At 51.0% G+C, this 27,736-nt stretch overlaps 1 protein-coding gene across 2 annotated transcripts in view; it reads left to right on the top strand.

Annotated features, from left to right (window-relative positions):
• The window catches only part of arhgap46a (Rho GTPase activating protein 46a), a 44,889-nt gene extending 17,184 nt beyond the window's left edge, over window positions 1-27,705 (top strand). The window contains exons 3-10 of one of the 2 annotated variants that reach the window (XM_083660860.1): window positions 13,598-15,131; window positions 19,548-20,223; window positions 20,472-20,564; window positions 23,060-23,133; window positions 23,474-23,673; window positions 24,364-24,455; window positions 24,575-24,744; window positions 25,952-27,705. In XM_083660860.1, the coding sequence (XP_083516986.1) occupies window positions 13,598-15,131; window positions 19,548-20,223; window positions 20,472-20,564; window positions 23,060-23,133; window positions 23,474-23,673; window positions 24,364-24,455; window positions 24,575-24,744; window positions 25,952-26,146 (3,034 nt within the window). In that variant the 3' untranslated portion in view covers window positions 26,147-27,705. The remainder of the gene's footprint in view (window positions 1-13,597; window positions 15,132-19,547; window positions 20,224-20,471; window positions 20,565-23,059; window positions 23,134-23,473; window positions 23,674-24,363; window positions 24,456-24,574; window positions 24,745-25,951) is intronic. The other variant, XM_083660861.1, reaches the window with a different exon arrangement.
• The last annotated feature ends 31 nt before the right edge of the window (window positions 27,706-27,736 follow it).

Genomic DNA, 27,736 nt, shown 5'->3' on the forward strand with positions numbered 1-27,736 from the left:
CGATGTTGCGGGCCTGGTCCAAACCGCCATCTCTCCCTCCCTCCTGAGCCAGATTCCACACATGCCACTTCTATTTCCCCTGGCCCACGGCCACCGGGCCCCGTCTTAGTGTCCTTCTGTGTGTGTGCTCACCACCACCACCAGCACCACCACCAGCAGCAACCCCACTCTGCTCCGTCTGCACCTACTACTACGCTCATTTGATTTTCCTAAAACAAACCATCAAAGACTGTAGCTCTTCTGATGGGGGGGGGGGGGGGGGGGGGGGGTAACGCTCAAACCATCCCGAGCCCCAAAATATGACTGGATGCACTTCATTGGATGTCATTGCAGGCTTTTAATTAAAGATTATGTGTGTAAATACATAGCATGCTTGAGAGGCATGTGAGAGAGCGTTTTGTCTGTTTGCGGCTGATAATAAGCAGAACCGCCACATTCCATCGTTGGCTATAAACAGGCCCTACAACCCTGCTGTTTCTGGAGGCTCTGCTGCAGTGCAGACTTGGGGCTCTCCGGTTCCCCCCTGGCTGTTCTTCTCGCACCTCCTCACCTTGGCCAGTAGGAGGCCTCTTCTGAGCCCTCTGACCCCTTGGGATGACGTAAAGGTAGAGAGAGGAGGGGGGGAACCAATTGTTCAGGCAAGGCTGTTGAAGGACACTCCTGGAGGCCTCCTCGCGTCGCCCCTGGTGTGCGTGTGTGTGTGTGTGTGTGTGTGTGTGCGCGCGTGTGTGTGCGCGTGTGCGTGCGTGTGTGCGTGTGTGCGCGTGCGTGTGTGTGCGTGTGTGTGTGGAGAGTGTTAGAACTCCCCACAGGCACACAGGGTCCTGCTCTGCCCCCAGTGACTCAACCTTTTCCCAGAACCCTCTCTGCCCCCCCAACCCCCCAAAAAACAATGGCCAGCTGTGTTCCTGAGAGTCAGGCTGATGAGTCTGTAGCCCCACAGAGGTTTGATAGCCTGCTTCTTTAGCCATATGGCGCCTCACATGCTCACCGGCCGGCCACCCTCTCTCTCTCCCTCCCTCCCAGCAGGTAATTAGAAACCACCACGCGATGCGGAGAGACGCAGGAATGTGATGAAAACAAACTGGCCACCACATCTGATGTTTGGCCTTATCGAGTAGCAGCTCAGAGACGTTCTCTTCTTCTTCTTCTTCTTCTTCTTCTTCTTCTTCTTCTTCTTCTTCTTCTTCTTCTTCTTCTTCTTCTTCTTCTTCTTCTTCTTCTTCTTCTTCTTCTTCTTCTTCTTCTTCTTGGCGAGCAGCTCTCAGACGTATTGATAATGACAAGGATCGGCGGGTAAAAGAGCGAGTGGGGGAAGGCCGAAGCAGCAGAAGAAGACGACGACGACTTGGGTCACTGTGGTTTGAGGTCGGCTAATTGCTCTGACCCGCCCCAGACGAGAAAAGTGTCAGGGACTTTCATGAGGCTATTGTCCTCTTCCTCTTTCTGCCCCGTGCTATTTTCAGTCGCAGCTCTTTTTAGTTCTATAGGGGTAACTATGGGTATTTTTTTTTTTTTTTTAAACGGTTCCTCAATTGTGTCCTTGAACGTCTGAGCTATTTTAGACACGTCGTGTTCTTTTTCTTCCTATTTTCTTCATGGCTGAAGACGAGAGATGAGAACTTTTATTAGTTTATGACTTTTGAAAAACAAACGCAGCTCTTTATGGAAACAGGGCAATCCTTCCACTGCCAGTTTTCCTTTGTTTTTGCTCTATGAATAAATCAGGGCGGGGTCATCATGATAGATTGACACAAACGCGCCATCTGTATTATTCTACGCACTGACTGGTTGATTCAGCTTCCTATCTCTGTCTCTCCCTCCCTGTCTTCTTTGTAACTACAAAAAGCCTCCTATCTGTGTTTGTGTACGCACATGCTCGTAGGAAGCGTAGGCGGCGTAGGGTTGCGCTCGGTGTGCCAAGTCTGTTACTCATTGGCTAAGTCTTATCACATGTCCGTCCGGGGGAATTTCGGAGTATTTTGAGCCTCGTATGGAGCTCGTCAAGAAAATACCTCGGTCTCCAGGGGTAATGTTTACCGTCAACATGCCAATCACGTGTGCGCAGAGCGAACCCGAGGCAAACGGATCCGTTAGCATGATGTATGCCCTGAGAGGTGTTACGGATCACCTCGCTCGCAACATCTGTCCTGGATTTCACCCAGCTTTTCACAGTGTGTGTGCGCCGTCCGTGTGTGCCGTTATGTCATCTTCTACCAGGTAACATATGTGTCAGATTTCACCATAGATAACCTATGATCTTTCCCTGCGTGTGCGGCGCGCGCATGCTTGCTTGCGTGTGGGCCGCTTCCCATACACGCCGTTTTTCAACGAGTTACAGAAGACACGCTGGGGTTTGCTGGGTGGAGGTTAAAAATGTCTGCCGAAGAGAAGACGCGTGACAGTGCGGTGGTGTAAGACAACCCCAGAAGTGACCCAGGAAGGATGGGGTCACGACAGAGTCACACAGGCACCCTCCATTGTCCGGTGGGTTGGTCTGGTCTGGACTGGAGGGCCGTAAGTAACGGAGCACTAAAAAGGAAGAAAGACCCCTCACTTAATCCCAATTGTCCCCCAGGGTCAAGCGAGAGCTTTCTCTAAGCAGGAAGTGGAGGTACGCGGAAAACAGCAAATGACTAGGATGTGCTCTCTCATTTAGCCCTGTAATGATATAGCGCCGGCGTTTCTAAAGACTGACTGCATTCATTCCGGGGCAGCAGGCAGTCAGTCAGGCTGACATTAGATACTTTGAAACTGGCCATTCCAAATTGTTAAAGGAACACTCCGCCCATTTTCAACCAGCTTTGTATCATTAGAACATCAGTAGTATATCAGAAAACTGTAAACGGTTTTGAAGTCTGTCATTTAATTTGACAGTTATTGAGTGTTAAAGTGTGGACCAGTGACATCACTGCTCCACACTAACTCAAATGAATAACTCATTAACTCAAATCAACTCTCAATAACTGTCAAACTAGATGAACGATGAATAGTTTGACAGTTATTGAGAGTTGATTTGAGTTAATGAGTTATTCATTTGAGTTAGTGTGGAGCAGTGATGTCACTGGTCCACACTTTAACACTCAATAACTGTCAAATTAAATGACAGACTTCAAAACCGTTTACAGTTTTCTGATATACTACTGATGTTCTAATGATACAAAGCTGGTTGAAAATGGGCAGAGTCTTCCTTTAACTCGCTTTTAACGCATGCAGATTCCTGCAGGGAGAGATTTTCATGGAACCTAGCTAGCGCGGTCAGCCATTGGTATATCAGTAACTTTGTGAACTCACTCCTCTGTCTGAAGGGTGTTTCATTGCTCGTTTGTGAACCGACCTGTACCAGCTTCCATCCGTCCAAGAGCAGACGAGATAGCCGGCGTTATTTAGACAGTAGTGTGATGAACTCCAGGTGCTTCAAGGGATCCCACTTTTCATTTGAGTTGGTTGTTTTCATTTTAACAGTTTGTGTGGGGGAGGGGGGTAAAGGGTAAATGTATAACTTTCCTCCAAGGTGACGAGTGTCGGGTGGTGGTGAGGTGAAATATTCAATTTCGCTTTGATGTTGAAATTTTGGGGGAGTTTTATTTGAGCTGGAAGGTAAAAAAAAAACTCCCGCATATGAAAGCAAAAGTAAACAAAAAACAGTCGAGCGTCTGTGACCGTCTGGCCGGTGACTCATGGAGGAGAAACTGATTTAGGAAACGAGGAGGCGTCTTTATGGGCTAGATCTCGTTTTTTAATGAGTCGCACACTGTCTCCGTGTTTACAGTGGGCACTTTCATCTCTCAGCAGCGCTGTGAGGAGTGAGGACCTAGCCTAGCCACAACATTTTACACCCCGCTGGAAAAGACGAAAAGCGTGTTTTATCTCCACGCTGCTAAGCTCGTTTCTTGTCTTTCTCCACATGGCATTTTAAGTCTGCTTATAATAAAGTAGTCGGGGTTTTTTCTCCCCCCTCCCGCCTGTGAAAAAGTTACACTTTGAACTCGCAATCTAGTTCTGTGCCCGAGTGCTTTGGTCTGGTTAGCGCCAGTGACAATCTCCTTATTTCTTTTTTATCTGCACGTCATTTCTCCGCACGACGTTGCAAATTTCACTCGCTCGCTCTCTCTCTCTCTCTCTCGTAAATGCACAATTTACAGCGTTCTCTAGAACTTAGAACCGGATTACACAGAGCTACGGTTTTATGCGTCTTAATTGGAACAGTGTATCCAAAAGCTCTTATGTTTTATTTGAGATACTAAGCACTGCTGCTCTGTACTGTTAGCTTTCCTTCCCGGGGGGGGGGGGGGGGGGGGGGGGGGGCATGCTGGAATGGCTCCAGTGGCTGTCACCACATGTGAACTAGCCTCAGGCAGCATGGAGCCACAGAAGACTGCTTCAGCTGACTTGCAGCATGGTGGGAAGATATTTTTTCAGGGGTTTTAATCTCATTCATTTCAATGGGAGATTCCAGTTTTTCCTGCTTTTGGTTTCTGTTCCTGAACACATCCTGCTGCTGCTGCTGCTGCTCTGCTTTCAAGATTGTGCAGAAGATCCGGTTTGAGCGTGCGATCCAAAGAGTGGTGCTGCTCTATTCAGACTGCAGAGAGAGAGAGAGGCAGGTCTGGTCCCTCTGGCGTGGAGTGTAGGGCTCACCACCCTGGCTGTCTGTCACGCGGTCGCTCCCTCCACCAGCATGGAGAGCAGGGAATCCAGTGGCACTCCTCTGGCGCGGGCCCAGGAGGTCCTCTCTCTCTCTGGCCCGGGCCCAGCAGCGCTCCTCGCTGGGTGGGTCAGCGCGCGAGCCACAGATATGTACAGCTGGTAGACATCTTGGCTCAGGGGGAGGGAGGTGCGTCGCTGCTTCAGCTGTTTGCAGGACAGCTGGTGCTCGATCCCCTTTGCAAGTGTCTCTAGCTCTCTCTCTTACAGGAACTAGGAGGTCGTCGCTTGAGCCAAAATGTTTTTTTTTTCTTTTATGCTTCTTTTATGCTGCGGCTTGAGTTTTTTCACCGTCTATTGTTCAAAAAGCGTGAAAGCAAAATCAAACTTTGAACGCTGACGAAGTGGCTGCGGCAGCATTGTCCTCGGCGAATCCTCTTTGTCTCGTGGGTTTCCTTCCTCTCTACGCCGATCGCGCCGATCCCATTGGCCCCTTCGCTCCGAGGTGTTTGTGTAGCAGGAGCTCGGCCTGTGCGACCTCATTTCCTCTTCCTGTCCGTCATAGGATAATAATAAACCCCCTTGTTTTTCAGACCCCACTATTCCCAGGGGATATATTTAGGGACTTCCAAATCCGTACCCCCCTATCCCGCCAAAGTGACTCAGCTGATGGCTTTTCCAACCGTTATTCTTCCAGGGCTGGAAAGAAAAAGAGAGACCGAACATCTGCTGACAGCAGAGTCCCCCCATAGTATATTTAGTGGGTTATTGAGACGATCTGACCACAGTAATGTTCGGAGCAGCGACGGAGGTATCTGGGAACTGTGCTGCTCATGAGTGTGAGACACCAGAGCCGGCGAGACTAATTGAAATTTGCTGACCGTTAAGTTGATTCACAGTCCAATCGAATTAGCCGGTCGGGGCTCCAAAGGGCCTCGGCTCTAACTTCATTTTATCTTCCCTTCCTCTACGCTCCTAAAGGTCTCACATGCTAGCTCCACGCTCTGAAGGAATGTGTTTGTAAGTGTGTGTGTGTGCTGTGTGTGCTGTGTGCACGTGCACATACAGTGTGTGTGTGTATACGTGCATGTGTGTGTGTGTGTGTGTGTGTGTGTGCGTGTGCATGTGTGTGTGTGTGTGTGTGGGGGGGGGGTGGATAGCTGAACTGGAAATGACCACTTTGTAAACAGCGAGAGATCCAGAAAAATGCGGAGCGAGTTTTTGTGATGATAATAATCATGTATTTTCTTCATGACCCTGTGATAAATTGTAGCGTGCGACCGCTCCTTTAGCTAACATTGGACACACACCTGACGGGCGGGCGGTTAGCGTTAGCGTGCATCACACCCTTTTTAAACAACGCTCATTCTGATTAGAGAAGAGGAAGCGTGGTGCTGCTGGTGTGTCACGGCAGCTGCAGTCCAGACCCGTTCATCACCATCGGTTACATAAGAGACTCAGTCTGCCTGAGGGACCCTGGAGGTCGAGGATGGCCCTGTCAGGTTGAGCCCGCCCCCACTTCTCCCTCCCTCCACCCTCTGTCATATAGAGAGGCAAAGTGGAACGTCACTTCCTGCTTCAGCACTGTACCAGAGATTTTCATCCACCATTTATTTTCCCATAGACATTTGGTAAAATGCTTATAAAATAGTTTTACTTCGTCGAACCAAACGGTTGAGCTAACGCCATAATCGGGAGAGACCATAGAACATTTCACTTGGACCGAAACTAAAAAAAAAAAAACATTGAAAAAATATTTTCTTTAAACTCGTATTTTGTTTTTGTTTTGGTCCCAGTGAAATGTTATGCGATCTCTCCTGTTTCTAAATATATCTGTACCGTTTGGTTTGAACCAGTAAAACTATTTTTATACGCATTTTACAAAATGTGTATGGGAAAATAAATGGCGGATGAAAATCTCTGGTAGAAGAACCGGGTTCAATTCCTGTCAGCAGCAGTACTTCTGGCTTGGTCACATGTTCCTGCAGACACAATTGGCCGTGTCTGCGGGTGGGAGGCTGGTGGGATATGAGTCCTGATCACTGCACTAATGCCTCCTCTCCTCTGGTCGGTCGGGGCAGCTGTTTTGGGGGGAGGGGAACTGGGGGAAATAGCGTGATGATCCTTCCACGCGCTATGTCCTGCCGGTGAAACTCCTCACTGTCAGGTGCCTGGTGACTGCACATGTATCGGAAGAAGCATGTGCTAGTCTATGCCTCTCTCCAAATCGGCAGAGGGGGTGGAGCAACGACCAGGACAGCAGGGGGAATTGGCCAAGTACAACTGGGGAGAAAATGGGAGAAAAATCTTGACAAAAAAAATAATCTTCTAGCTTCTGAAATGTGAATATTTTCCGGTTTCAGTAAACTGATTATCTTTAATTATTCATATTAATGATTAATTAATCGATTAGTTGAGAAAATAATCAACGGATTAATCGACAATGAAATAAATAATCGTTAGTTGCGGGCGCCCTAGTGTCGCTGCAGCAGTACTGCAGACCCGTTGGCAGCAGCATGGGTTACATAAGACTCTGTCTGTCTGCCTGAGGGACTCTGGAGGTGCAGGATGGCTCTCCCAGGCAGGTTGAGCCTCCCTCCGCTCTCTAGTGAGTGCTGTCATTAAGCGAGGCGTCTCCGTGACGATGGCACAGCCATGCATTGTGTGAGGCGCCCCACACACACACACACACACACACACACACACACACACACACCGCCGAGGCCCCTCAATGAGCCCTGAGGAATGCCGGGCCCTTCCCGCCCATTCCCTCGCTGCACTCTCCCACGACTAATCCCCACCCCTTCTCATTTACACATCCTCTCTCACCCTCCTCTCTCTTGTCTCTCTCTCTGGTCTCTCCTCCTCCTCCTCTCTCTTGTCTCTCTCTCTGGTCTCTCCTCCTCCTCCTCTCTCTTGTCTCTCTCTCTGGTCTCTCCTCCTCCTCCTCTCTCTTGTCTCTCTCTCTGGTCTCTCCTCCTCCTCCTCTCTCTTGTCTCTCTCTCTGGTCTCTCCTCCTCCTCTCTTGTCTCTCTCTCTGGTCTCTCCTCCTCCTCTCTTGTCTCTCTCTCTGGTCTCCTCCTCCTCCTCTCTCTTGTCTCTCTCTCTGGTCTCTCCTCCTCCTCCTCTCTCTTGTCTCTCTCTCTGGTCTCTCCTCCTCCTCTCTCTTGTCTCTCTCTCTGGTCTCTCCTCCTCCTCCTCTCTCTTGTCTCTCTCTCTGGTCTCTCCTCCTCCTCCTCCTCTCTCTTGTCTCTCTCTCTGGTCTCTCCTCCTCCTCCTCCTCTCTCTTGTCTCTCTCTCTGGTCTCTCCTCCTCCTCCTCTCTCTTGTCTCTCTCTCTCTGGTCTCTCCTCCTCCTCCTCTCTTGTCTCTCTCTCTGGTCTCTCCTCCTCTCTTGTCTCTCTCTCTGGTCTCTCCTCCTCCTCCTCCTCCTCTCTTGTCTCTCTCTCTGGTCTCTCCTCCTCCTCCTCTCTCTGGTCTCTCCTCCTCCTCCCTTTCTCTTGTCTCTCTCTCTGGTCTCTCCTCCTCCTCCTCCTCCTCTCTCTTGTCTCTCTCTCTGGTCTCTCCTCCTCCTCTCTCTCCCCCACTCGTCTCCCCACTCCGGGCTTCTCTTCTCTTCTCACCATTGTGCCATCTTTGTCTTTGCCGGTTTTAGGTCCGGGGTTTGTAATCATACCATGTTTGGTGGAACCTGAGGTTTTGCTGATATATTGTGAATGTTGTTCTAGCTGTGTAACGGGATTAGAGGCTTTACATGGAGGCTGAAGACAGTAGGGCGCTCTTTACTGTTGGAGTTGGCGAGCGGGCGGGCCCCCCCCCGTGCGATGGTGATAATCATCGGGCCGCACTCGGCTCGCTCCCTGCTGACAGTCGGGGCACAATGTGCCGACGCCGGAGGGGGTTGAGCACACTGGACCTGTACCGGGCCTGAGCGGGAGGACAATGGCGGGCAAACAACACAGACAAAGGCTGATGAAATCCCCTATCTCTGAGTGCTGGGAGCTGGGCTCAGCAGAGCGCTGCTCACTCTCAGGCCTCTGATGTGTTCAGTTACAAGCCCTGCAGGATAGGCTGGCTGTCCCGTTGTTATTGGGTATATATCATATTAAGCAGGGTATCCGCAGGGTCTTTGAAAAGTATTCGTAGTTGATAAATCAATTTAGGGGAAATAAAGGCCCTTAAAAAAAGTCTTAAAGGGATACACCACTTTTTTGGAAGTTTAGCTCATTTGCCACATCCCCCCAACATAACCAAGATACACCATGCCTTACCGGCACTGTCCGCTTAGTTTACAGTGAGCTACAGTCGTGAAATTAGTAATTATCGCCATAGAATGGAGGCTAATGGTACAGCTGTTAAAAAATCTGCCAAAACACACATCTCACGGCGCCAAAATACATGTTGTGCTTCGGGTATTCACCACACGATGAAATATTAATCCAAAATGCACATAATCTGTCTTTTTGGAAGGAAAAAGAGGTCGGCGGCCATGTTTGGAAAGTAGTGTCGGCTACCTCTTTTCCTTCCAAAAAGACCAATTATGTGCATTTTGGATTAATATTTCATCGTGTGGTGAGTACCCGAAGCACAACATGTATTTTGGCGCAGTGAGATGTGTGTTTTGGCAGATTTTTAACAGCTGTACCATTAGCCTCCATTCTATGGCGATAATTACTAACTTCACAACTGTAGCTCACTGTAAACTGATGCGGACAGTGCCGGTAAGGCATGGTGTATCTTGGTTATGTGGGGGGGATGTGGAAAATGAGCTAAACTTCCAAAAAAAGTGGTGTATCCCTTTAATCGCCATTTGAGAGGTATTACATTTTGTAGGTATTGTGCCGATTGTGTTAAATGGGCATAATTACGATATCGTCTCATTGCAGATCCCTGAATTGAATCAATATCATATCGTGACAGACTTTGTGATATGAGCAAATATCGCATCGCTGATGTGACAAAAGCGGTGTTGAGGTCTTAAAATATATTGAAAAAGTCTTAAAAAAAAAGTCTTCAAAGCTATTGAATTTAACTTCATGATTTCTGCATAAACCCTGATAAGAGAGCTGATACCATAGCGTTAGCATGAACAGGCATGATGGGTAAATACGGACGGAATATTTTTCCGGATGCTGTTTTGTTTTGTTTTGATCTTGGTTATTTACGAGGGATTTTCCCCTCGCATGAAGTAAACAATTTTACAAAGCGGCATGTTAAGCCCCCCGATTAAGTGTGACTGAGCCCCGGCTTCCGCCCTGGTTGCAGTGTGTGAACGTTACATTAGCCATTTCCTGTTTGTGTTGCATAGGGAAGCCCTCTCCCCCCGACCCTCCTCTCAGACAGGAAGTCCTGATCACTACTCTCTCAGGGGTCAGTCCTCCATACAGTCGATCATCAGACCCCCAGTAGATTCATACATTCAGCTTTTCATACCCGGCCGTTAAACGAACTTGAGAGATCGTTCCGGCGAGCGGTAAGCTTTGATTTGTCGATGGATAACGGACGTGGAATGTGTTTTCTTGTGGTGTTGCGTGTGTGGTCTCCTCCTGTGTTCTTTGGCTGTCTCATTACATGGAGAGGCCTTGATGTTGTTGCCTGTGTGAACTGTGTTCCTGCAGTAATAGCGGAGCCGTGCTAAACAGTCAGCTGTGTGTCGGCCTCGGGGGGGAGGGGGGGGGGGGGGGGTGCTGTGCTGGGAAGGAGGAGTGTGTTGGGTCTGTGTTTGGTGTCGAGGTGACACCGCCTCCTCCGGCCTGGCTGGCACACACACACACGACAGACAGGAGCGCAGTGAGAAAAACACAACAGCGTCTCAAAGAGAGGACAAACAGTGGATTCTCGTGTTTACAGCTGTCACCTCCAAACCAACCCCTCCCCACCACCACGCACCATCTCCCCACCTCTGTCCCAAACACTCCTCCCCCTCCCCACCACCACGCACCATCTCCCCACCTCTGTCCCAAACACTCCTCCCCCTCCCCACCACCACGCACCATCTCCCCACCTCTGTCCCAAACACTCCTCCCCCCTCCCCACCACCACGCACCATCTCCCCACCTCTGTCCCAAACACTCCTCCCCCTCCCCACCACCACGCACCATCTCCCCACCTCTGTCCCAAACACTCCTCCCCCTCCCCACCACCACGCACCATCCCCACCTCTGTCCCAAACACTCCTCCCCCTCCCCACCACCACGCACCATCTCCTCACCTCTGTCCCAAACACACACCTCCCCCCCCCCCCCCACCACCACGCACCATCCCCACCTCTGTCCCAAACACACCTCCCCCCCCCCCCCCCCACCACGCACCATCCCCACCTCTGTCCCAAACACACCTCCCCCCCCCCCCCACCACCACGCACCATCCCCACCTCTGTCCCAAACACTCCTTCCCCCCCCCCCCACCACCACGCACCATCCCCACCTCTGTCCCAAACACTCCTCCCCCCCCCCCCCCACCACCACGCACCATCCCCACCTCTGTCCCAAACACACCTTCCCCCCCCCCCCACCACCACGCACCATCCCCACCTCTGTCCCAAACACTCCTTCCCCCCCCCCACCACCACGCACCATCCCCACCTCTGTCCCAAACACTCCTCCCCCTCCCCACCACCACGCACCATCCCCACCTCTGTCCCAAACACTCCCCCCCCCCCCCCCCCCCCCCCGCCCGTGACAACTAAACAATGGCGGTTTGAGTTGAATCCCATCGGTCACAGCTCCTTGTCTTCGCACGTGTCTGTCCCTGCCTGTGTGCACGACGTGTGAGGCAGTAAACATGGCTTTGATGGGTCTGTCGTCGCTCCATCAGAGGAGAAGTGAGGTGGGGGGTTGGTTGTTGTGTGGTGGTGGGGCTGTCCTGGTGCCGTGCCAGGTGGCTCAGACCCAGCTGTTTACAGGCCCTGCTGCTGCTGCTGCTGCTGCTGCCTGGATGGCATCTCTCTGTGGGAGCGTTTGAAGACAAGAGGCTGTTTACATTCGAAAACCGCAGAGGTGGCGTGACTCACTCTCAGTCAGAGAAGAAGAAGAGAGAGGGAGGGGGGGTCTGGAGCAGTGGGGGGGGGGGGGGGGTCTGGAGCAGTGTGTGGGGGGGGGGGGTCTGGAGCAGTGGGGGGGGGGGGGGGGGGGTCTGGAGCAGTGGGGGGGGGGGGGGGGGGGTCTGGAGCAGTGGGGGGGGGGGGGGGGGGTCTGGAGCAGTGGCTAGCAGGCGTAAAAGAAGGAAGTTAGCCGTTGGCTGTGAGGAACCTCAGGGGAATAGTTTCTGTATTGTTCCAGGCACAGAGATGTGGAGAGTCTGTGGAGGAGGAGGGAGGGAGGGAGGGGGGGGCGGGGGGGAGGGAGGGGGGGAGGGGAGGGGGGGAGGGGAGGGGGGGAGGTCACTCCGCCTCCTTCTCTCCTCCCTCTGCGTCCTTTTCCTGCCCCGATAAGCCAACTCACACCCAAGCAAAGTGGTGGAGCTCTTATTAGAAAAGGGACGGGCTCTTTGAACGGGCTCTACCTCTACGTACTGTAGATCTGTGTTCATGTTTGGACTTAACCAGGACAGAAGGCGACCCGGTTCTGATCTGGTTAATGACTCACGTTACTGAATGTGAAGTAAGAGAGGGAGGAGGGAGGGAAGGTAAGTCCCTGCCTGGGCCTGGCTGCCTGGGCCTGGCTTCACACTCACAAAACATCTTTGACCTCTGATTGTTTGAGCGACCTTGGAATTTCTGTGTGCTGCGTCATGCGGTGTCCTCCTCAGGCAAGTCGCTGAGTGTGTGTGTGTGTGTGTGTGTGTGTGTGTGAGAGAGAGTGTGTGTGTGTGTGAGAGAGAGTGTGTGTGTGTGTGTGTGTGTGTGTGTGTGTGTGTGTGTGTGTGTGTGTGTGTGTGTGTGTGTGTGTGTGTGTGTGAGAGAGAGAGAGAGAGAGAGAGAGAGAGTGTGTGAGTGTGTGTGTGTGTGTGTGTGTGTGTGTTGTCTGTTGTGTGTTAAGGCCTGCTTTAGACACGCTTCGTGGTTTCAGAGAGGACACGAGTTTGATCAGCGGAGGAATGAAACGTCTTGTTTCCAGGGGCAGATGAGGGGGTCAGCAGAGGGTAGCAGAGCAGAGCGCTGTGACCAGATTGATGGTAGATTGTTCCACGCTGCTGCTGCTGCTGCTGGGATTAGCATTGTCTGGACGGCTCTGAAGTTAGCCCGGCCGCTAGCTAGCCCCGAAGGAAAAGAAGTACCCTTCTGACCCCGTGATCAGATTTGCACTGCTGTGAACTAACTGTAACTTTCGTTTCCTTGAACTTCTCTCAAATCAACCTCTCTCCACACTGCCTACTGATTTTCCGTCCAAATGTAACTGTTTCAGATGACAACATTTTAGACCATGTGATTTTCACATATAAATGACCGCAGCCCTATTTCCTCCACAGGCATAAAAAATACTATTAGACAACATTAAACAGGGTGTATTCTCCACAGCCCTGGTATTAAACAACATTAAACAGGGTGTATTCTCCACAGCCCTGGGCCACAGACAGACAGGAACAGGTTTGAGTGATGGGCAGGCAGGCACTTGGTTTGCACAACACACACTGGAGTTATTGTCTCACGGGACGAACGCCACTATTATGGCTCGCCAGACTAAAAATGGAGCAAAGGCTTTGGAGGTCAGAGAAATGTTTGGAGAAGAATTTGTGGGTTGCTGTTCATTTTCCCAGCGCTGTGAGCCTTGGATTGTCTCAAATGGATGAAATATAAGGGGTGGCTATACGCCTGTGTATGTGTTTATATGATCATGCTTTGCTGGTGTTGTCAGATTGTCTCTCTTGAGTCTTTATTTTTGACTTGTTGATTTGTTACTTCTTTTTTTTTTAAACAAGGTTTATTTTCAATTTTGAAAGTATGATTGATGATTGATTTGTTACTTTGACTGAAATCACATCTGACCCTGCTCCGTGTTTCTCCCCCTTAGGGACGCTTCTCAAAGATGGCAGCCCCCGCCCGGCACTAAGGCGGCCATGTTGGTGAAGGTGAACAGCATGAGCCGTAGCCAGCCCATCCCAGTGTCCCTGCAGCAGCAGCAGCAGCAGCACCTCCACCACAGCGCACAACCACACAAAGCCAACACCTTCACCCTCCACCCCTCCAGCAACAAGCCCCAAGGAGGAGGGCACCTCAGCACCACCCAGGGATACAAGACCGCCCCTTCCGGCAAAATGGCGGCAGACCCGCGCCAGGCCCACCACCTGAGAAAAGCCAGCAACGGCAGCTTCTGTCTGGTGTCCTTAGAGAGCGGCGGCCATCCCAGCCCGCTCCTTCACAGGTCGCAGACCAGCACACCGCGCCCGGTCTCCCCCCAGTACGGCTGCACGGCCCCCATCTACGATGACCCGGTGTCAGAGTGCCCCATATACGACGAGCCCCCGATAGACATGGAGGTGGAGGGGGTGCTCCTCTACAACGGGCCGGCTCTGACCCGCCTCACGCCCACCCACAGCCTCCAGAAGCCCCGGCTCCTCCAGCACCCCGGTCCGTCCCACTCCGCCTCCAGGCACAAGAGGAACCCCTCTGCCTCGGACTACAGCCCAGCCGGCCTGGAGTGTATCAAGCACATGATCAACGTGGACCCCAAACAGGGGGGACCGCTGTCGGGTTCTCCCGTCCCCACGCGCACCCCCTCCCCGACCTCCAGGCAGGACTCTCTCTTGCCCCAGCCTCAGCCACAGCATCCCCAGCAGCAGCAGCAGCACCAGCAGCACCAGCACCACCAGGCCCTGTCTCTGCCGCAGGCCCGAGGCCAGCCGAGGGACAGGGAGCCGGCGGGGACGCCGGGCCCGGGCACCCTGGAGAAGAAGCAGAGCTGGCGGGCCCTGGAGGCCACCGTGCAGCGGGCCATGGAGGCCCGACACAGCAGGCAGAGCAGCCAGGCGTCGCAGGACTTCACCACCACCCCCACCACCCCGCAGCAGGCCACGGCCACCTACCAGGACTCGGGCTACTCCACCGGACCCTCGCCGAGCCTGAGGAGGAAGAGCCGGAGGAGGGTGTGCGGCGCGGGGGGCGGCGGAGGCGTGGCGGGGGGCAGGCCCGGCTCGGTGGGCAGCAGCGGGGAGCTGTGCGCCCTCAACGAGAGGCTGATGGCCGAGATGAGGGAGGTGGTGAGTCGCTCCAACACCATGAGGGAGGTGAGGGCGGGGCTGGAGCCCGACATGGGGGGGGAGAGGGGGGCGGTGCCCCGGACGCGCTCCCCTGCCGACTCGCTCAGGTGGTACGGAGGAGCAGCGGCAGCAGGGGGCTCGGCGGGCAGGTGTTCGTCACGAGAGGACCTGGCCGGGACCGTCCGGTCACAGGGCAGGGCGGCGAACCACGGCAACCCTGCTGCCCTGACACCCCTGGACCTACCAGGGAGGCAGAAGAGGACCTACGAGAAGGTGGACACCCTGGAGAAGAGCATCACGAGCCAGGTCAGCCTGTCGTCACCAGAGACCCCAGGACCTCCTTCGCAGGTAACCCCACACCCCACCTGTGTGTGTATGTGTGTGTGTGTGTGTGTGCATTGTGCGTGCTCGTGTGTGTATGCGTGTGTGCTGTTAGTTACATGTGTCATCTACCAGGTACTGTCTTCCACCATAGATAACTGTGGTGTGTGCGCCGTGCGGACTGCTTCCCATACTACTGTACTTTCAAGTGTTTGTGTGTGTGTGTGTGTGTGTGTGTGTCTGTGTGCGTGTGCGCGTGCGCGAGTGTGTGTGTGTGTGTGACACTCTTTGTTTAGATTGCTGGTAATGACGACAAAAGATTAGAGCCATATGAAATCCGTTTTATTTTTTTCCAATTTCCATTTTATTTTTTCCCAAATTCCGTTGTTTCCATTTTAATTTCAATTTAGAGGTTAGTAGCGATATCTTTTCTTTTCTTGATGACTTGGCTCTCTCAGACAGCCTCTTCGGCATGTTTCTCAAGGTGAAAACTAAGTTGTGAGGTGCAGTAAGGGTCCCACGCAAGACCGAGCCCCCTCTCAAAACACCCCAATCGAAAACTGAATAATTTCTCTAGGTCTATTTTACAATTATGAAATAATTTAGGTTACTATGATCATTAGATCTACGTCTTACTTTGATCATTAGGCCTACTTTGATCAATTTCAGCCAAATTATGGAAAATTCTGCAATTTTCCATGTTTTACAGTTGATTCCATTTTTATTACCAAATTCCATGATTCTGTCCGTTTTTTCCATTTTGCGGAAATCATATGGCTCTACAAAAGATTGTAAAAGTATCACATTTTGGCTAATCCAATATTCTAATTCTTTCTTTGTGTGATGAAGAGCTCAACTGTGTCTATAGTTATTGTGTGGTCTGTTTACCTCCGTGTGTTTGTTTTTGATTGATTTGTGTTTGGTCTGGAAGTGCTCAGATTGCTGCTGTCTCTCTAGGAGCACAGACAGAATCACTGTGTTGAACGAGGCAACGATTTTCATATTTCCAAGTTATGCTGTAAAAAAAGAAGAAGCCGTGGATCATCTACATATTCACTGTCCACCGTCTCCTCCATAGAGAGCTTTAAATGGAAGCGTGTGCAGCAACATTCCTCTCGAGTGCGAGAAGGGGCCAAGTCCAGTTTATTAAAATCTTCGACAACAGAGTCGATTATGATATTTGTTGGACTTGGCAGAGCATTAAAGTAACACACAGATCCGCATACAGTAGAGCAGCACGGGCGATGCGTATAATCATGTGGTCGGGAGTTATTACTGCAGGTGCACATGATTTGAGTTAAGGGATTTGACTCCCCCAAACCGTTATATAAGTAGCAGGCAGCATGTGGAGTCAGAGCGCCCGTTCCAAGATCTGCTCCTTCTAATCTCCAAAGCCTGTTTCGGTGACAGAGTCACACCCCGGGCCTCCGTATACATGTTGCTTCTGACTCGGGACGGGAGCTCCACCGCTCCTATAACAGCCCATGTCTGAATCAACAGGGAGCTCTGGGATGGAAATGATAAGGGTTAGAACATGGATGTATTAAAAGAACTGGATAGGGGACCTGCCACGCCCACCCATGCATTCGGACGGAGGTAGCTCATTGGCGCATGAAGCCATCATGGGGGCTTTTTCTTCCTGGTTTTACTTCCTGACTATGCAGCCCAAGGCGAAGTGCGCATGTGTGCCATGACGTGTTCCATGACGTCTCCCACCCATGGATTGTATTACAAGAAGAAAATACCCCCGTATACGGCTCTTAGTGGCTTCTGAAGAAAAAATGCCCCATAAAAAATTGTTGATAATTAAAAGAGTCGTTTTATACTTTGAGTGACACCCGGAAAAAATTCCCCTGGGTTTAACAGCTGCCGGAGTCCCCATGCAAGTGGATGGGAATTTTCCTTTCTGGGCTGCATGGCGTCATGTGACTTGCAATACAGAGCTTCGCCAGCATGTTCAAATGGCTTCAAAGCCCAGCGCTATTCCTGGGGGCTTGGGTTAGAACAGATGATATCCGTCTCAGAGACGAACAGAAGCCATGTTTGTGGGTAACGCCTCTCTAACATTCCAATCTTCAACGTCCTCCTAACTGAGCCCAGGATAGGATGCAGTGGGGCAGCACCGCTGAGCGTAAAGGGCCACAGTCCCAGCGTTAGCTCTCATCCTCCATCTGCGGCTGCGCTGCAGGTGTCTTAGCGTATGTGCCAGTTTCTGTGCCTGGGCATCAGGGGCACCACGCCAGGGCAGAGAGATTCAGGACATGGCTTCCGTCGGTCAGGAAGGAGCACCGCTGTGGCCCATATGGGCCCGGGCCTGCCAGGGGAGTGGAGGGAGGAGGAGGCGAGGCTGCTTGGTACCGAGGGCTATTGGTACCACTGGCAGTAGCATGTTAGACACCGGCCAAGGAGCGCTGAGTGGGCCCCCTAAGTCTGTCCTGGAATGTTCTTCAGACCCGCTGTTATAGCATTCACTCAGCCTCGGCTCGCACACGCACACACACACACACACGCACACACACACACACACACACACACACACACACACGCACACACACACACACACACACACACACACACACACACACACACACACACACATGATGGCTTGCCGTCTGTGGCTTGTGTGGGATTTGACATGCTATGTATTCCATATTTCAACATTTTCCTCCGACCGAAAGACCTTTTGAAGCAGATTGTTCAAAGGATTCACCGAAACTCCCGACTGTTTTCCGGGAGCAGTTCGGGAATGTTTGATGTTCTTCAGGACGTTTGCCACTGTTTCAGTATTCCGACTCATCGCACGACTTAATGACCACCCTGTGTTGGTGGTGCATCTGTAAGCTATCTGTATAACAGCGCAATGGAACGTACTGACACTATAAGTCAGAGACTTTATGTCCCTTTCCCCTAGTTAAATCTGATCTGGAGTTGACCTCTGCCACTCATAAAAAAACAAACATCAACACCATACAGCCGTATAGTCCCTCATACATCCGTATGGTCCCTCATACATCCGTATGGTCCCTCATACATCCGTATAGTCCCTTATACAGCTGTATAGTCCCTCATACATCCATATAGTCCCTCATACAGCCGTATAGTCCCTCATACAGCCGTATAGTCCCTCATACAGCCGTATAGTCACTCATACAGCCATATAGTCCCTCATACAGCCGTATAGTCCCTCATACAGCCGTATAGTCCCTCATACAGCCGTATATCCCTCATACAGCCGTATAGTCCCTCATACATCCGTATAGTCCCTCATACAGCCGTATAGTCCTTCATACAGCCGTATAGTCCCTCATACAGCCGTATAGTCCCTCATACAGCCGTATAGTCCCTCATACAGCTGTATAGTCCCTCATACATCCGTATAGTCCCTCATACAGCCGTATAGTCCCTCATACATCCGTATAGTCCCTCATACATCGTATAGTCCCTCATACAGCCGTATAGTCCCTCATACATCCGTATAGTCCCTCATACATCGTATAGTCCCTCATACAGCCGTACATACAGCCGTATGGTCCCTCATACAGCCGTATAGTCCCTCATACAGCCATATAGTCCCTCCACCAAAGCTGAACCACAGAGATCTGCTCCCTAAATCTAAAGTCCAGCTTCTCTGGCACTCGTCAACTCCACATTACATCACGGCCTCATTGAAAAGATATGTCAACGTGTTTTATTTTCCGATAGTAAATTTGAGCTTTGATTCTGGCTCTGGTTCTGGTTCTGTGTTGTTCCTGGCTGGTTCTGGTTCTGTGTTGTTCCTGGCTGGTTCTGGTTCTGTGTTGTTCCTGGCTGGTTCTGGTTCTGTGTTGTTCCTGGCTGGTTCTGGTTCTGTGTTGTTCCTGGCTGGTTCTGGTTCTGTGTTGTTCCTGGCTGTCTGCACAGCGTATCTGGGTTACTGGCTGCCTCTGTTTAGGGGCGCCGAGGGGTTCCCGATGGCCATAAACCCCCACGGTAGGTAGGTAGGGATCCGAGCGAGGTCTTGTGTGGGATTGGAGGTCTGGAGGGGAGGTTCGTCTGGAGAGGGCGGGGGGGGGGGGGGGCAGAGGTTAGGTCTGTTACGCCACTATCTGGCCACCTGCTGGCTGCTCAGGCTCAGGGTCCATGTGGACTTTGGGGGGATTTCCCCCCCTGTACAATTATTTTCCGGCTTTAGGGAATTAATGTGTCGATCCTGCAACAATTCCCCCCCCGAGCCCTAGCACTGCAGAGCAGAGCAGCTCCCGCTGACACACAGCGGAGACACTGCAGCTGCACAGACACAGTTTGTACCTCTGCTGCACTAACACCTCCCCCCTCTCTCACCTCTCCCTCCCTCCCTCCCTCCCTCCCTCCCTCCTCCCCTTCTGTTTGTCCTAACTCTTCTTCTCCTCTCTCCTACCTCCTCTCCACCTCCCTCCCTCCCCCGTGCTCCTGCTCCTCCTGCAGGCGGGCACCCTCGAGCTGCAGGCTCAGCTGGAGAGCAGGAAGAAAGGCATGGTGGTGGAGGGGCGGACGGCGTCGCTGGGCCCCCACCGGCCGACCGCCCACGACAGCAGAGAGGGGGGCGACGGGGCCGCGGGGGGACGGACGGGAGGCTCCGCCTACCAGCTGTCCTACGCCACCCTGCGCCAGCAGCCCCCGCCCCCGGACACGGGCATGGAGGACTGGGCCAGCAAGCACCTGAACATGCACACGCAGGGCCTGTTCCGCCGGCGCGTCTCCATCGCCAACATGCTGTCGTGGAACCGCGGCTCCATCAAGAAGCCCATGCTGGTCACCAGCAACCGCGCCGTCCGGAAGGAGGCGTGCGAGATGTTCAAGCTGGTGCAGGCCTACATGGGCGACCGGCCGTCGCGGCTGGACCGGCGCCACTGCGCCCTGCTCATCGTCACCAAGTGCTGGGACATGCCGGGCCTGCGGGACGAGCTGTACGTGCAGCTGGTGAGGCAGACCACGGGCAACACCAGCCCCAGGAGCCTGGCGGCGGGCTGGGAGCTCATGGCCGTCAGCCTGGCCTTCTTCGCGCCCTCGCCCAAGTTCCGCTGCTACCTGGAGGGCTACATCCAGAGACACACTGAGCCCACCAGCGACAAGAAACGTGAGTCTCAGACCGAGCAACAGGGTGGGTCAACCTTTCTCTCTTTTCCGCCCCATCCCCAATGTCTTGTTCTGTCTCGTTCTCGTCCGTGTTCGATGTGATCGTGCGTCGATTGTCTCTTTTAACTCGTCACACCTTTTATTCTCGCTTTTTCCTTCCGGTTCTAATCGAAGCATGTCAATTTAGTCTCGGAGTGACAGGAAATAACTTTATTGTTTATTAAGTTGAGCCCGATCTGACTTGACCCCTGCTTTACCTGCTCTGTTTCACAGTGACTCAGTTCATATTGGAACAGCAGGAGCTGAAGCTGAAGAAGAATTCAAAGTCCAGAAAGAAGCGAAAACAGAACAGCGACGAGGAAGAGGGTAAGAATCTTTTGTTCTTCGACTTTTCCCCCTCAGCACTCTGCTACCCAAGATATCGCTTTGAGAGAGAGAGTTGGATCGTCAGCAATTCCCATTTGTTCGAGATTATGTGTTTGACAGAGCAGAAAAAGGGGGCAGGCGTGGGAGCCAACAAGACATGTTTTTCTACTCTATTTCTACTTCTCTGCTCTTTTCAAAGCCGTCTTGAGCCTGTAAGCGATACAAACGGTTACAAATCAAACAGAACGCTCCCTGCAGAATGACCATTTTGAGTAGGGGTGGAAAATACGGACATGTGTAATTCGTCAGATGACTAGTACATGCTGCTCATGTACTTGTGGACACAATGAATGGGTTTCACAGAAAGTGAGGCTGGGGGAGAAAAAAAAGATGTAGGATGAAGAATTTCAGAGAGTTCTGTAGGCACACAATGACCGACAGTGTGAATCATATTTAGTGATCTCTCTCTCTCGCCATTCCCACATTGCATGTCAGTCACCCGTTTTAAAGGATGCCTACTCATTGGCACATGCCCTCGTTAGGGCGGCCCACATGGCCCGACTGTGATGATGTCACCAGAAAGGAAGCCAGTCGCTCTCATGGCAGACACCGCAGCAGCAGTGGTCTCGACACATTGAGCTCGAGTGAGTCAGACGCAGCGCTCTCCGCTGAGCAACTCCATCGGACTTCACAAGGTCAAAAGGGAAAGCCTACTACTACACACGTCTGACTCACTACACGGGTCTTTATGAACTGTGAGCGGAATCGCATCTACAGAGAAGGGCGCTATTATTGCTCTCGATGATGATGATGATGAAGCCCAAACCACCAGAAACGCCTCACGTCCACAAAAAACAGCTTAATGAGAGCTGCCGTCTGCTTGAGGGATGCCTCGCTGGAACCAAGTACAGCGTGTCTGACCAGAGCGCTGAGCAGCTGTGAGCAGGAGGGCTGGGAGGCGCGTGTGGGAACTGGAGGCCTCTTGTCAGGCCAGACCTGGCCTGGCCTGGCCTGGTCTGGTCTGGTCTGGTCTGGTCTGGTCTGGTCTGGTCTGGGCTTGGAAACTGGCTCCTTTGGGCCTTGCGGGGGGGGGGTATGATGAGCTTCGACCAGCCTCACCGCCAAGAGTTCTAAGCATAGACGAGACCGAAGTTGTCTCCTCTGTATTCTTTAGAGAGTCTGTGTTTCGTGGGTTAAGTTGAGCCTCAGCTCAATGGTAGACAGGTGTCATGCCGTTCTCAGCCTGGTACAGTATGTTTCGAGCTCCTAATGAGCTCACATGTCTCCTGGGCTTTGGTTGCTTGGTGGTTGTTGTTGTTGTTTTGCTGCCTTTTAAACTCAATGTAAATATAGACCACCAGTAGAGTTCAAACCCTTTCTCACCGCCCGGACAGGGTTCACTCTTGCTTTTCCTCCCAGTAAATGAACCACCTCTATGTTGGGAGGCCCTGGGACATTTTTTTGTGTGTGTGTGTGTGTGTGCGCGTTTTCTCCCAAGATCAAGGGCAAACGATCGGTATGATCTCTCTAATTAGACGTAATTAGAGTCAAACAGATTAACGGCGCTTGTGCTCATGTATGGGAGTCACCTGTTTGCTATAAATCCGGGGTCTTTGGCTTGAGGGAACATAGCGGTTGTTGTTGTTTTTGATCCCAGCACGAGGTTCTGCATCTGGCGCTGGTTCAGGTACCTGAGACAGTGGAGATTCCGGGAAGGGGAATGGACCCCATGGGTGTGATCGGAGACGCCTAGAGAGGGGCAGTGGAGGACCGGTGTTTCGTGTAAACCCGGGGTTTCCATGAAAGATGGGGATGAGTTCTTTTTGTGAGTGCAGACAGCAGTGACCCGTAAATCTGGGTTTTTCCGGTTTGCCTTTTGTGTAGACGATCCCAGTTTAATGGTTCTGTGGACCGCAGATCCGGGTTCCTTTTTATAGGTTTGTTCTGTTGTGCCGCATGAAGTATGCAGCACCTCTGAAAACAATGTTCCTCTAATGCGGGTGACTTCTGAAATAGATCTGAGGCTAACGGTAGCTACGCGGGGCAGCTAGCAGCCAGGGAGCCTCTCCTTCTCTCAGGTGGCCTATATGTCTGGTGAATCACCTGCCACAGGATGTGTAGGCCGCCTCCTGTCTCCTAAGCCTTTGTTCAACAGCAGTAAATCTCCCCTCAGGTTGACAATTTAGTCAAGCCTGCACTAATCCCTGTATGCCAGAATCACACCGGCGTCAACATGTCTCTACAATGACCACTGGCTGTCATACGCTATCTGACATCTGTGGGAAAAGAACAGCGCTTGTCCTATTTGCGGGGAAGACTTTTTAACTATTTATTATCTGGTGTGTTCAGTAAGGCCCATATGCTTAATATGGAGTGTGCTGTGGGGGCGGGGCTCACGGCGAGGGTGTGACTATTTCTTGTTTCTTGTCGTGGGGTTGAATTACACTTTTCCTCACTCCCTCGTTTGTCTCTCCTCCCTCCTCCCACCCCGACAGGCCTGCCAATCAGCACGTACGCAAAGTTCTGCTATCGGAAACTGCAGAAGGTGGCCATCACTGGAGGCAAGAAGGTGAGCTGGAAGCAAGCGCACACACAAAAAAAAAGAGTTCGCCAAAAGTACAGTCAAAACATGTGATAAAAATAGGCGGTTTCGCAACGAAAGTTGTGATGCGCAACTTAGTCACGTCAAGGACCGTCACAGAGAGACATAATTATAGGCATGCCGACACAGTCAGAGGCGGAGACGTAAACACAGGCCCAGTCATAGTGCCTTCCAGATGTAATAATCACAGATCCAGGCAGTCATAGACACAACCATGATTAGTATCATAGACGCAGACATGCACACAGGCAGTAAACCCGCCCCTCTCCCTCTCCCTCTCCTCTCTCCTCTCCTCTCCTGGCCCCAGGGTCTACGCAAGCCCACCTTGGAGGAGATCGACCACAGCAGGCGGGCCATCGTCACCCCCTCCCTGTTTGGCAGCTCCCTGGAGGAGGTGATGGAGCGGCAGGCTGAGCTGTTCCCAGACAGGAAGCTGCCCTGGGTGCAGGTTCAGCTCTCCCAGTACGTTCTAGCGCTGGGCGGGTCCCAGACGGAGGGCATCTTCAGGTAGGACTCCCAAACTGCATGCCACGACTTGAGCTGTGGGAGTGAGGGTGAGAGGCGGAGCCTATAGGAAGTTTGAAGGAGAACTGTGTGTGTGTGTGTGTGTGTGTGTGTGTGTGTGTGTGTAATGTATGCATTGTATGTACACAGTATGTAGACCTATGTGTGTGGTCTCCTGTATCATTACAGTTTGAAGCAAGCTCTCCCTGTGTACAGTACACAGGGCAGACAACAGAACAAACATAGCCCTTAATTTGATACTTCATAATGTGTGTTTACTTTACCGCTGAAGCACTGGCTTACAAGCAAGTGTTTCCAACTGTGTGTCACACAGTTTATTTGTGCAGGGTCTTCTCTGGCTAATTGAATTCTGTAAGATCTTGATTTATTTAGAAGACAGTTCCCTTCTCACGAAACGTACTATATCCCAATCTCCATGTGAAGCTATCACTTTCTTGCCTGTGCACAGTGTGTTGTTTGCTCATATTATAAATATTCTGTTTTTGTTTTGTGCTAAATAAATAGTGCCAGCAAAGAACAGTATATTTCGAAAGACAGCAGGCCACATTTGGAGCCAATTGGGTGGGAATGAATAATGGATTTGCCACAGGGCATGGAGAATGTGGATGATAGAAGTAGGGCTCCCTCTTGTGGCCGATGTGTGTAACTGACATGCCGTTTTAACGTCCTCAGGGTGCCCGGAGACATCGATGAAGTGAATGCGCTGAAGCTCCAGGTGGACCAGTGGCGGATCCCAGAGAATCTCTCCGACCCCAACGTTCCAGGTGAGGCAGGCACACTGTGTATGAAGTGTTTTGCCACGGGGGCGTCTGCCTGCCTATTGTGTCCATGCATGCGTGTACATTTGAACCTGCATACTTAAGAGCGTCTCCATCTCTCTCAGCCTCTCTGATGAAGCTGTGGTACAGGGAGCTGGAGGAACCTCTCATCCCCATGAACTTCTACAAGCAGTGTGTCACCAACTATGACGACCCGGTGTCGGCCATCGCTGTGGTGCAATCTCTGCCTGAGCTGAACAGGCTGGTGCTCTGCTACTTCATCCACTTCCTGCAGGTAAACAACATGTTGGCATAGCCTTAACTCACCCCCCCCAACACACACACACACACACACATACACACACACACACACACACACACACACACACACACAAACACAAACTCACACGGGGGGGAAATTTTGACTATTTTTACTGAACACTAATGACAAATTCATGTAAATACATTTTTAAAATAATCAATAATTTATTGTTTGTATACACAATTGTCACGACACCATCTGCTCTGGGCATCAATATTTACTACAGCATTAACATTAGACACTCGTTGGCCTAGGCTTCAACAAGTGTGGTCGTGAATATAATATGAAATTGGCTGTCAGATTGTAGAGTTTTAAATTATTGATGAGTAATTTGGAGAGAGCTTCCTTGATCTGCTCCTGCTCTCAAGGTTACATTTTTTTCTCTACCCCCCCTTCAGCACTTTATGTTTCATGTTGTTTTTAACTTATTATGGTTTGACGGTTGATTGTACTGTTGCTGTCTTTACATGTGTAACTGTTGTATGAGCTGCTGTATGAACAGGTCGCACTTGTAAATGAGACTTCGGTCTCAATGTGATTTTACCTGTTTAAATAAAGGCTAAATAAAAATAAATAATTAAAAGAGTGGAGCAGAGCTTAGCTTACCTGATTACCTTGGTGGGTCAGCCTTGCTAACGCAGCAGCTTGTTTGTCGCCAGCTTAGCGCTCCTTCGATCACCAGCGCTCCATCTCGGTGAACAGAAGTTTAATTTTACATAAAGGACACGGACATAACGCAAAAACAAAAGATGGTTACAAACATAGACAATGTGCTAAACGGTTGACTTGGCTGTCGCACCCCGCAGTCGTCATCTTTACTTGAGTATGAGGAGCGAGAGAGAGGGCAAACTCCGACCCGGAAGCCCTCTATATCGGCTTCGGCGTCTCGTAAATAAACGTAAGCTTCACCCACTTTTGATTGACAGCCATTAGAACCACTCCATGAGCAAGGTGACCGTGACATAATGCATTGCAAATTGCATTTGGGAACAATAAAAACTTTGCATGGAAAACTGAACTGAAATTGAAGCTACTACTTAATACAACTAAATAAAACTAAAAACAAATGTAGAATCTCAAGCGGTACTAACCCTGCCTGGATGAAGGGAGCATGACTCAAAGGTCAGTCTGTGTGCTTCTGTCTCACTGCTCTCTCTCTCTCCCTACATTGTGCCCCTAGGTGTTCGCTCAGCCCGCCAACGTGGCCGTCACCAAGATGGACGTGAACAACCTGGCCATGGTGATGGCCCCCAACTGCCTCCGCTGCCAGTCGGACGACCCGCGGGTCATCTTCGAGAACACGCGCAAGGAGATGTCCTTCCTGAGGATGCTCATCGTCCACCTGGACACCAGCTTTGTCGAGGGGGTGGTGTAGCGCTCTGCAAATCGCCTCACGTGCCGGATCAACCACAGTTGCACATCTACAATCAGACGTGAAAACACCTCGTCCCTGTCAAAACCACACTGGAAATTCTTACATGGGACCCAGCATGTACTTTCCCGCTTCAAATCCACAGTGGCGAGAGCGAAGAAGATTCATGGCAACGCCGATCATCACATCCTTGGAACTGGCTTCAACGTGGTTCATTTTAGTGACTATTTTCTAACCGCATGTGAAAACTGATTTACTCTTTCGTTTCTCGCTGAATGGGTAGTACTACAACTTCATTTGGATAGTTGGGCTGTGTAAAGCACCATAAGATTCTCACAATATTTAGTTAAGAAAATGGACACTGGCACAAGGAAACTGTGTGTGAGAGTAATTCAACTGTGGTCAGTTGCCTTATTTATATTTACTAAAAAAAAAAAGCATTGTTGATGCTTGGCCTGTTTTTTCTGGCTCGCTGTCTGATTTCATATAAGTGTGCGTGTGTGTGTGTGTGTGCGCGCGTGCGCACGAGTGTTTGCTTCATTTATAATGTACAGAAATTGAAGATATGAAGATTATGATGAGAAATCTTGTAATGACGTCTTATTAATAAGCTTGCCTGTGCCGTTTTGAGTAGTTGTATTGATAGCAGCCTGTCGTGGTCTTCCTCGTATGTTCATTTTACGAGACACAAGTGGCCCTGCCACCACGACTGTTGTGACACACGGTGCAGATGTAACGGTAGCCAGCAGATGGTGCTGACGGTGCAGTGAGAAAAGCTCACTCCCAGAGACCTCAACAGATGCTCTAGCGACAGACGCTAGAGCCCCTATGGCTTTTAGCCTCCTTGTTAGAGCATCCACCTCCCGTGCCGGAGGTTCCGGGTTCGACTCCTAGCTGCGGGTTACACAGAGCCAGCGTTACAAAGCACAGACCGGGAGGATGCGTTGTTGTTGACAAGCTCCTCTCAACAGTCGGGTGGTGAGTTCAGAAACGAGTAAACATGGAAGTGCTTTGATTTTTACATTTCTTAACACTGAACGAGGGTGTTGTAATTACAGTTTATGTGGTCTATGTAGTCGTTATGTGAGAGCTCGATTTTTCAACTGACGATACGCTTTCTCTCAAACGGAGTGTTATCTTCTTTTGTTTGTGGTCTGTACTTTTCTTTGGCTCAGGTCTTATGATAAAACGGGTGTTGGATGTGACGACTGTACTTGGCCTGAAAGTTTTATTATTTGACCACAAATCCCCACACCAAGGATGGAGTATTGTTCAACTGTCAAGCACTATGAGAATGTAGATATGGCTTCTTCCCTCTCAGGCTTTGCCATTGTAAATATATTCTGCTTGTAAATATTAACTCTCCTTGAGCCTATTCTAATGATCCAGCTTCCTGTTGAGGAGAAGAGGAGTAAAAGAAATGTGTGTTTTTTTTGTAATTACAGTTCATTTCTCTGCTGTAACCGCCTCCGCCTGCCTTTTTGACAATAGGACTGATTCAAACCACTATCCATGTGTGTATATGTATGTTTGCATACCTTCTTGTTATAGTATGGAATGACTGTCCATAAATAAAGGTTTGTTCAATTGTAA

The sequence above is a fragment of the Poromitra crassiceps genome (assembly GCF_964638095.1).
Source record: "Poromitra crassiceps genome assembly, chromosome: 25".
NCBI classification, from domain to species: Eukaryota; Metazoa; Chordata; class Actinopteri; order Beryciformes; family Melamphaidae; genus Poromitra; species Poromitra crassiceps.